This window comes from Chlamydotis macqueenii, chromosome 11, assembly GCF_036417535.1.
Source record: "Chlamydotis macqueenii isolate bChlMac1 chromosome 11, bChlMac1.mat, whole genome shotgun sequence".
NCBI classification, from domain to species: Eukaryota; Metazoa; Chordata; class Aves; order Otidiformes; family Otididae; genus Chlamydotis; species Chlamydotis macqueenii.
In genome coordinates this window covers 6,968,506-6,979,410 of record NC_141566.1, presented here as the reverse complement: position 1 = coordinate 6,979,410, position 10,905 = coordinate 6,968,506, and the positions used below count along the sequence as shown (strand labels likewise).

The 10,905-nt window shown below is 52.3% G+C and overlaps 1 protein-coding gene across 1 annotated transcript; it reads right to left on the bottom strand.

Annotated features, from left to right (window-relative positions):
• Nucleotides 1-1,253: 1,253 nt before the first annotated feature.
• On the bottom strand, nt 1,254-10,185 carry NKRF (NFKB repressing factor). Its single transcript, XM_086756642.1, has 3 exons — nt 9,865-10,185; nt 5,798-5,919; nt 1,254-3,706 (listed from the first exon to the last, which is right to left on the bottom strand). The coding sequence occupies exons 1-3, from the start codon at nt 10,062-10,064 to the stop codon at nt 1,719-1,721; spliced, it is 2,310 nt and encodes a 769-aa protein (XP_086612768.1). The 5' UTR covers nt 10,065-10,185; the 3' UTR covers nt 1,254-1,718.
• Between the last annotated feature and the right edge of the window lie 720 nt (nt 10,186-10,905).

Here is a 10,905-nt window from a genome sequence, read left to right as displayed (position 1 = left end):
TGCACTCCTGCTCGCAGGAATAGCTGCTAGAGAGCACCCGGCTCCTTCCACTCCTACACCACCATCTGCTTGAGCGCGGGGCTCTTGAGCGCAGAATTCAGAAGGACAGAGAGGGAAGAGTGCACAAACCAAAAAAAAAAAACCACACACCCCACAACACACCACAACACCGCAACCCCCACCAACCACCAAAACAAAACGATAAAACAACCCAACATACTTTCAGCATTAGCTGCCAGACTATTTTTCTACCCCGACGTCTTTTTGTTTCAGCTATCCAAGCCAGCAGACGCTGTGCTGCAGCCATCGAGGCAGAGAGAGGCGGGAATGCTCGCTCTTCTTCCTGAGCGCATCGTACCCGCCAGGGCAGCCTCTTCCTTTCCCCACTGCGGGGATGAAAATGCCTCTAAATTGCACATCACGAGCATCGTCTGCTTCTTCAGCAGAGGTCAGTCACCCCTCCCCAGCCCTGAGAGGATTTAAAAAGCAAACAACCAGAGGTGGGGAAAAAGCTAGAGGATGATGTAAAAAAGATGGAGAGGCAGATATACGCAGCAGAAAAACAAAAGCAATAGCTGAGACACAAGGCAACAGGAGAACAGACAAAAAAAAAAAAAATTTCACTACGAGGAGTGGCCCCCACTGGTGACACTGCTGACAGTCTTCTGGCACTGCCAGCCAAGCGGCACAGGTCAGGCTCTGCTTCCCCCACCAGGAGGGGAAGCTCCTCGAGAGACGCCACACACACCCCACGCACGGGGGCAACACTGGACTCGCCCCGACATCCACCAGCACAGGTACAGGGACAGAGCAGCGACGTGATTAGGCACAGATTTGATTTTGCTCTGGATTACAGAGCTTAGAGTCAAACTAAAAAAAATAAGTTATGTAACAGTCCCCACAAGCTACGTGAGCATCTTTGAGCGTGGGCTCTGCATTTACCTCCTGTTTTTCTGTTTCACACTTCACCATGGTATCTGCAGACGTCAAGCAGTGCTCCAAGGTAAAAAACGCACCGGAACTGCCTCGCTCCAGTCCACTGACGATTGCGCCACGTTCCGTAATTCTCTGTACGGGAGCCTGAAGGTAGGAATCTATGAATAAAACTGTACCGGTAAACTGGTTAAGGACATGTCTCTACATACATACACAGCAGAGACAAGACCTTGCTGTACATATTTCTCAAGAATAAATGCAGTTTTCACACTTTTCTTTTTTTTAATACAAAGTGTGACAAATCCCGTTGTTTTTTTTTTCCAGAAATAAAATTTTATTTTTGTTGTCATTAATACCAACTTTACATACAGGTTTACTCTCTCAGACTGCATTTCCTATGTTTTTTTATTTTATTTTAATTTTTTTTTAAAAAAAAAAGGCATTTTTTTTCCTTCCTTGGTCAAGAAGAATAAAGGAACTATGATTTTAAATGATGTCAAATTGCTTCTCGTCGGACACGTGTTTTCCCTATTACAAAACTATTAAAATGTGAAGGAACAGGTAATATCAAAGACACATACAGGACAGCACTACTGCTTTTGGGGTGTGCTAATATGCTTGGACAGAACTTGGTCAGTTCTGAACGTCTAACATTTTAGAAATTATATTAACGAAATAAGAGGCGTTAACATCAACATAATCCACACCAAGAAAATGCAGCATCTCCTTCTTTCATCGAGCGTCTGGGAAGCTCAGTCTCTGGTGAAGTGGGACACCTGACCTCAGTTTGCCTGAGGCATAATAAGCTCGTAATGCCCAACCTGGCCCTCCTGCTTCAGCTGGTCTAAGAGATCCTCCTTGCGCCGCTTCCTGCTCACCACCAAGTACCTGTTGTGGCCCTGCCCATGAGATTTACTTTTAAGACCATATTTCTGGGCGATCTGATGGATCTGCTTCCGCTCATCCATGGTCAGTTCTCTAGAGAAAGTCAAGTCAATGTGACTATCTGAGCGTGCATAGTTTCGAATGATCTCTTCGATATCTCTTTTAGCGATTCTGTTCACCCGTTCTACGTCGAGCCCGAGTCCTTCCCTTTTGAACTGCTCCTTCACCGAAATGGGCTCTCTAATCCCTTCACCGTCCTTCCCCAGGCCACCACCTGTCCAGCCCATCTTTCTTAAAATTTGATTCCCAATATTGTCTTCCTTGATCTTTTGTTTGAAAGCCTCTTCTGCTGATCGACCCCGAATCTCGTTTCTGGAGATGACGTCTTCGACGGTGCCTTTCTTCAGGTTATTAACAACAGTTGGCTGAGTCTTTTTGAGGATTTTCACAGCTTCCTCTGCCGCCTCATGCTTGACAGATTTCTTCACTCCAACTGCTTCTGCAATGAATTCATCTTCAAGCAGCACTTTGCACTTCCATCGCATGCCAGTCATCCTTTCAAAGACGTACTCCACCGTCATCTTGTTGAACTGGGCGGTGTCGTTCAGCGTACACACTGGATTACTGGAGTTCTCGTAAATCACGAGGTCCTTCAGGTCCTTCTTCCTTCCGGAGCCGCGCGACGAGCAGCCAACTTTCTGAACCTGGGTCACTTTGATGGCTGCTATATTCGACTGCATCTTCTGCAGAATTTTCAACGCCTCCTCAGCTGCCGCATGCTTGCTGGTCTTTTTAGTGCCAAATCCCTCGGCCAGGCAGTGATCTTGTAGATACACTTGACAACGCCACGAGCGGTTGGGCATTAATTCATGTTTATATTCGACAGACATTTTGTTATAGGAGGCAGAATTGTTAAGTATCCCTATTGCGTCGCTGGCGTTCTCCGTGAGGACGAAACTAGTCCAGTGTTTGTTGCTATTAGCGGAACCTTTCACGGATTCAGTACCAGGCTGCATCGGGACACAGTCCCTGTTGGCAACTACAAACTCCTCGTGAGGTTTGAGAGCGGGAGGGAAATCTGGGCGACTCATGCCGGTCTCACACACCACCAAGTCTTCGTGATAGGTGTGCTTGAACTTCCGCTGAACAACTCTAACTTCCACAGACTTCTTCAGCAGCCTGACCGCCAGCTCCGCGGCTCGATCCCTGGATCCATTTTTGCTGCCGGCGTAACCAGTGGCCAGGTAGACATTCTGACATCGCACTTCACAAGCGAAGCCATCCGTTAGGAGCTTCTTGCTCTTGGGGAGGTCAGCAGGGGCGATTTCTTTCAGAGGAACATAAATATATTCAGGATTTGTCTTGCACGCCTGAATTGAACGTGTCAAAAGATACGTATAGTTAATTTTATCAGTCCCAGTGTTTGCATCTGGGTTAGCAAGATTTTTCCAGACAGCTGCTGACAGTTTCTCAATAAAACTCTGCTTCAGCATTACAGCAGATGGAGGGAAAGTCTCCGATGCAGACTGGGCAGCTGAAGGAGAAACAGAAACCTGCAACGCGTCGCTTGCAGTAGAGTCCATACTATTCACAGCCTTCTTGGCTGCTGCTGCCTGGCCTGCAAAGCCGAACCCAGCTGAGTTGGAAAGCTGAGGATCCACCTCCCACGCACTCGCAAAAGAATTCGTACAGTTTTCAGCTGGCTGCGCTACGCTGTTTGTATTTGCCTCCTGGTTCACCTCCTGCATTTGGTTGTCCAGAGAATCTTCCTTCTTGGCCTCCTTCTCAGCGCTGGTGACAAAGTGTATGGGTTCAAAACGTGGTCGCACCCGGAACTTGGGGACTGTCTTTTTGGGCGGCTCAGGAGTCTCTTCTGGCTCTGGACCTATGGGGTGGAAGAAAATGACAAGCTTACCAATATGCGCTATGACAGGGAGACAATGTTTTCAGAGAGTGATCTCCAAGAGGAGCCTGCAGACTCTGAACACAGGATTCCCACTTCTCAGTCACAAACCAAGACCAGGTTTTCTTCCAAAGACATTCACAATTCATCAAGTAAGACCGTTCATTCTTGCGCAGGTCACTGCAGTGGTATCGCCAGCTCCACAACTACCATACAAAAACCCCTACGCGTTTAGTTACGTGGATTTGTAACACTGCCCACTGAGCCCATCCAGTCACTTCTGAAGTTAATCCGTTCAAAGCTCTGGCCAGTAAGACGGAACACCAGAGCGGGACTAGAGCCTCTGCTCCGACTCTGCCGCAGGGCTGCGGGATGATCTCAGGTAAACTACTTCATCTTCTCATTTGATGAAGGAACGCACCGATACCAAACTCTCCTTTCCAAAACCCGCAGGGCTGTTAACGACAGCGTTCACAGAAGCATATTTTCTGTAAATGTAACCACCCTTGGGTAAAGGACACCAAACGTGGAGAAATCTGCCTGAGCCTCGGGTGACAGCTGCAGTGGCGGGGGGTCACATCGCACATGCTGGGAGACCTCTTGTTTCTTACCCAGAAGAAATGCAAATGATATGCACAGCTACTGTAGAAAATCAGTATCAAATAGCTGATCAGCAAACATGTTACATCTAAAACACGGTTACACAAGACTTCTGTGAAAGACTTAGCCCCCACACGCTACAGCGGTATGCGTGTCATTTCATTATGGGAGCAAAAGGCCACCTCAGCGCCTTGCAACGAGCTGCCTAATCCTCTGCCAACGTGTGCAACCGTAACACAGGCCAGGCCAGGCCACCCATCCGACTAAACATCGCACTGCCGTAGGATAGTTCACTGCAGATGAAAAAAAACCACTTCCCATACAGCATAACCAGGCCTTCATATTTAAATCACGTGACAAAGCTCTTATGCATGTGTCAAATCCTTCAGTCGCCAGTTTTGATGAATTATGCCAAGGTTTACATTTCTTGCTCAGTTTGGTATTTTGAGGATTGCACTGCAGGAGGCTCTCACAACAGAACAGCTCTTTATGCTGTCTAATGCGCAAGAGAGAACCCTTCCCCTCAGAGCTGCTGCCTGAGAGACAGAGAAAACACGGGAGAAAAGAGAACGTCTCTCAGTTTTGCAGCTGGCCCATGGAAACACAGAAAGATTGCTGGCTGTCAAAGTAAGGGAAGAAACTCTGGCGGAGCTAGGGCTTATACCCCAGCCTAGAGGGGTCCTGTGCTGCCTGACCTGTGCTTCAAACAGCCAAACTACCGACTGATGCTGCCTCACAACACAAGGGCCTGCCCGCTCGCACCCACGACCTGCACCTGCACGCATGAGCGATTCCCTCGCCCTTCCCTGCGGAGAGAGGGCAGGGAGCTCTGAAGGCGCTGGTGAGGATCCAGCGGATGGAGCTGTTGAACTGTCAGCCCTCCCTGGCTGCTGCATTTTCTTCACTGGAAAAGCTGCAGCTGGAACATCGATCCCTGAGACCATCACACTGGGCTGACATATGCCCAGGCTCAGTAGAGAGGAAAAAAAAAACCCAACCAAATCAAAACCAAACAACACTCCCTCGCTGCCCACCACCACCCAGTGCTCCCGACACGTTGTGACTCAAAATGAATAAGCTGAATTCCACATATCCATGCACAGGTACAATCCCTTCTCAGGTCGGAACACCACCCCCACCACAGCGGAGAGGGGTGGCTATTTCATTACACAGATTCAATTCCCTACCGCTATCACTAGGGAAAATCAATTACCTGGTAATTTCAATGAAAAATGCTATTTTCTTAAGCAAAAAGAGAACTCTGCACAAACTGTGTACACCCCACAACATGGCAGTGGAGGGGAAACGGCCGCAGTCTAGCAGAGTACATCATGGTGGCCTCTCTTCAATTTGCCGTGCCGGCTCTCTCGGCAGCGGCCCCGTGGCGCGCTGCTCTGCCCGTGCTCCCTCTCACGCCCACCACACAGCGACAGGGAAGGCTGTCTCTTTCGACACGCAGGCAGATATACTCACTGTCAGACGGAGAGCGGTATCGTTTCAGCTTCCTGCTAGGGACCAACTCGTACGTCCTCATCTCCCCGATATCGATGCCTTCGGCCATCTTGAGAACCTTCTCCATGACCTGCATGCCGTATCTGTGTGGATTCAACAGCAAATCACTTCAGAACTGGTCCCACAGGGGCAACACGCACACACGAGCTTTTATTATGCAAAACAAGAACTGAAGCTGCCTGACACATCCTGCCTGGTGCAAGGGAGGTGCTCTCCCCGATTCTGCCGGAGCATTAACACGGGATGTGACCCCAGCCTCGCGCTGTAGCTAGCTCAGTGCCGGCAGACAGCCTGCACGCTCGCTAACAAGATGCCTGGCTCTACGTGAACCCACTTGTGAATTACAAACCGTGTGGCCAGCAACCTGATGGTGTTTTAAACGTAAATTTAAATAGATTAGCTGTCAAAATGTAACATTTGGCAGCGCTACAAGGACCACTATGGAACACAGTGGTGTGGAGGAGTCGTCTCCGCAGGCATCGCAGCTTCAGTGAACGAAGCACAGGAGCGACCGACTGGCACTGAAGCCGTGTCTGGGTCAGCAGCCACAGACTGCACGTCACCAACACCGAAATCACAGATGTCAGATGACAAAGGCACTGCTCAGCCTTTATCGACCACTCTTTAAACAACCGTACTAATTTCTAGCTTCGTAGCTGCAAGTGAAATGTTTTAAATCCCTGAGCCATGCCAGAGGTGAGGTGGCTGTGGCTCTGCGCAAACCCTGACCCGGCCGCAGCACGCCGGCGGCTCCACGCAGGCAGGACACGCTGCACAACCCCATCCCGGGCCTTACATCCAGGGATCTGCCACATGTTTTCAAGCCATTTGCATGCTAAAGCAGAAAAAAACTCCAAACTTTTCTAACCAAGGAGAACCTAGAAACATGGCCTGAAAGTAGCCTCTGACAGCTTCGCACCACGGCTCAGAAAGGAGAAAAAGCCATCTTGCACCTGCTCCATGGGGTGCTCACCTTCAAAAGTCAAAAAGCATCAGGTCACTGCCCGTGGATAGGAGTCCACAACTGTCCCAGCACCTAGTGCTGCCGTCACTTGCACCAGTTTTTAAACACCACTGTTGCAAGGGCTCTGGAAATCCACCCGCTCTCCACTCCAGAAATGCCCTTCCTGTCCCTGATTTAGAGGGCCAGGCAGAAATTAAATCAATTTAAATTACTGAGCAAGAACTCCAAACACAGACTGCTGTTCTCCCTGCTTCCCCTGCAGGTACCCAGCGCAGCTCAGCACCCAGCAGAGAGGCGGCGGAACCCTGCCTGGGAAGAAGGTGCCAAGAGGGATCGAAGGGAGGCGGACGGCGGCAATACCCTCATCTTTCCGCAGCCAGAAGGGAGAGGAGTGGGAATCTCTATTCCTTCCTCTGGCTCACAGGGAGAAGAGTACACCAGCAGTGATGGGAACATGAAGGATGGCCAGCTTTTCTAGCAAGGTGGAAGAGCAGAGTTAGATTTGGCATGAGTATGTCGCTCCTCTTCACAAAGGATGGAGATGTTTGGGGCTCAGATTTCTGCCCACAGAAAGATCAAGCAGTCCCAACGTGTGTTTATCTAACCTGGCCGTAGAAATCTCAAGTTGTAGAGAGTGCACACGGAGGCAGAGGAGTCCCCCGCCTCCAAAGCCTACCTAAAAGTCTCCCTGGTTTGATGTAAACACTCTACCTGTTATCCTCACCTCTACAGCTCTGGAGCATGCTGCCTCTCCCAGTCCTCGCCCATTTTGCAGGCACCTTTAATATATCTGAGAACACAAGCATCTTCTCTCACCCACCCTTAAACTGAATGAATCCCGTTACTTAACTCCTTCCTCACAGATCATGTTTTCTAAGCCTTCTGGACATTCTCCAGATCATTCCCCCAGTGGAACACTCACTCAGGTTTCATCAGCAAAGACTCTGATTTGTATTTACTCTGACAAACAGGTTGCCTTCGGCTAGCAAGTGATCAATGTCAAAAAAAACCAAACCAAAACAAAACAAAAAACCGAAACACCAAACCAAATCCCAACCAACAGACAAGAGAAAACAATAAAAATTGCCCAGACTTTGAAGTTATTCACTTGATACAGCACCAACAGCTCTTCCCAAGCAGCAAGAGGCAGCTCCAGAGAACGCAGTCGGTCCCCTCCCTTCTCCAGACAACTCTAAGTTAAGCTGCCAGTCGCTCCTTAACAGCGCAGCGTGCTCACCGTGCCCGTGCGGCGTGCTCACGTTCGTGCACTACACAAGCTTTGGGGAAACTTCCTCACTGGTAACAGCTCCGCACCGCATCATGCCTAAATCTATTGCTCCCCAAAGAATTGCAGGTAGAGACGTTCATCGGGGAAGTATGCGCACTTAGAGGCTAAAATCGCATCATTTTTTAGGATTTGAGAACTTGCCACATAGTTCTTTGCTTCTGTCACCAGCACCCTATAACCATATTACTGCACGGATTCCCAAAAGCTCTACCACAAAGCAGCCCCTCCATTAAGACAGCACATCAGCACACTAAGATCAGCTAATGGACCAAAGAGACCGTATCTTAAGATAAGCTCGACTTTAATATACTACTCAAGCTTTGGAATTTGAAGCTGTTTTAAAACTATGTTCAATTTTGGTGCTTGCAGAGCACAATAGTTTAGTACTTGGATGTGCTGGAGCAAGTCCAGAGGAGGCCACGAAGATGCTGAGAGGGCTGGAGCACCTCTCCTATGAGGACAGGCTGAGAGAGTTGGGGCTGTTCAGCCTGGAGAAGAGGAGGCTCCGGGGAGACCTTACAGCGGTCTTCCAGTACCCTAAGGGGGCCTACAGGAAAGACGGGGAGAAACTTTTTAGTAGGGCCTCTAGCAATGGGACAAGAGGTAACAGTTTAAAGCTAAAAGAAAGTAGATTCAGACTGGATATAAGGAAGAAATTTTTTACCACGAGGGTGGTAGAACACTGGCCCAGGTTGCCAGAGAGGGGGTAATGACTCATCCCTCGAAACATTCAAGGCCAGGCTGGACAGGGCAACTTGATCTGGTTGGAGATGTCCCTGCTCCTTGCAGGGGGGTTGGACTGGATGGCCTTTGAAGGTCCCTTCCCACCCAAACCATTCTGTGATTGTAATTCTACTTGGACCAGAAAAAAAAAGAAGAAAACATGCAGATCTACATTTAAAGACATTGACTTGCCTCTGTACAAATGACGCAAAACGCTCCCCACAAGGCTTTGGGACAGTAACGTTAATAACAGTCAAACTTTATGCCCTTCGGTGTTTACCAGCTCCTCTGTCAGGGCGCAATTTGCTGAAGTTAGTTGTGAAGCAGTTGCTTCTGTCTTTAAAGCCTTACGTCCAGTTAAAAATAATCACAACATCAAAAGCGTCAGTTGGGACGGGGGTGACGTTCCCGCAGATCTCCACAACCTGGCTAGTTATGGTGCGGTGGTTCCTGCATATTAACAGTAATCCTGACGAAGGGAAACCTCTTCCATTCACCAGGGCTATTTCTCTTAGCAAAACGGAGCTCTGAGGGGACTGCATAGGCTGCTTTATGCTCAGAGGGATACTTCTCACTTAAATTACAAAGCACAGTAACCGCAGGCTTAACGCGTCCTCAGGGGTGGGACATCAAGAACTACTTTCAAAACGCACATCTGTTCTTCAGCAGCTTGCTGAAAAACATAAAAGACATAAACATAAACAAAAGGGAACTGCCTAGGAACTGAAGTTCTCCAGCACACGCCCCTCTCATCCCAGCCCTACTGGGGCTACTTTTTAAACGGCAGCCGGGGCCGAGACTCAGCCCAGCAACACCGGGCCCCGACGGGAGCTCCCGGAAAACGGGGCGGCCCAGAGGGAGCCCGAGCTCCCGGGGAGCCCGGCCCCGCTCCAGGCGGCGGCTTCAGACCCCGACCCCGACTGCTGCCCGCGGCCTGGGCCGCCCCGGGGCCCGAAGGCGGCTGAGGCGCCGGGACACCCCCTCCTGACAGCGAGCGCCAGGCCTCGGCGGGCAGCGCGGCCCGGGGCACCCCCCGGCCCGGGCGGGCCTCACCTGCAGCCCAGGAAGACGTGGTTGGCCCACAGGACGGAGAGCGCGAGGAGCTGGTCGATGGCGGCGCCGGGGTAGCCGTGGAGGTGGCGGAGGATGAAGCGGCGGCGCAGCCCCCACTGCCGCTCGGTCTCGTTGTACTGCCGCCACTGCTCCAGCACCGACTCGGGAACCGGCTCCGGCTCCGGCTCCGGCGGCGCCATGGCGGGCGGTCGCCGAGGGAGCCGGCCCCGCCGGTGGGTGCGGACGGCGGCGGAAGCGGCCCGGAGGGGAGCAGGCCCCACGTGCGGAGCAGGCCGCGACTCGCCGCGGGCCGCCGGGGAGCGCCGGACCGGACCGGCCTCGGCCCCTCCACCGGCCCCGGCCCGGCCCCCGCCCTGCCCCGGTCCCGCCCCGCCCGCCGCGGCCCCGCCGGTGCCCCGGTTGCGGCGGGAGCGCTCCCCTCACTCGCACCGAGCGGCCCGGCCGGCGCCGCCTCACGTGGCCACGCGCGTCACGAGCGCGCGAGACGCCGCGAGACGCCGCCGCTGCCCGCCTCGGCTCCCTTAGCGCCCCCTGCCGGCGGCGGTGTGCGCAGCGGGGCGCCGCCCGCCAAGCGGCCCCGGTGCCGGGGAGGGGAGACCGGCCCGCGGGCACCCCGGCCTGAGCCCGCCCCCGAGCCCGCCCCCGCCGCTCCTCCCCGCCGGCCACCGCCCTGGGCGAGCCCCAGCCCCTTCCCCAGCCCCGCGGGGACGCCGCTGCCCGGGAGGCGAGGAAAACCGGCGTCAAACTCGCACCCCCGCCCCAAACGAGCCGGGATTTTTAAATTTTGGGCGGCGAGCCAGGGCTCGTCTGACAGCCCAGGCCGGCACCTGGCTGAGCTGAGCCGGGCTCGCCTCGTGTGCGAGCCCCCTCAGCGCGGGAGCAGCAAACACGACAGCACGCAGGCAGGCTTTCGTCTTTTTTTATTTAAAATTTACATTGAAGTTAGAAAGGTACCGGGCTAAACAGCGCTGGTTCTTCAGCGTTTCTGTGTAAATATAGAAGTCGGTGCGGTTCTCGCGC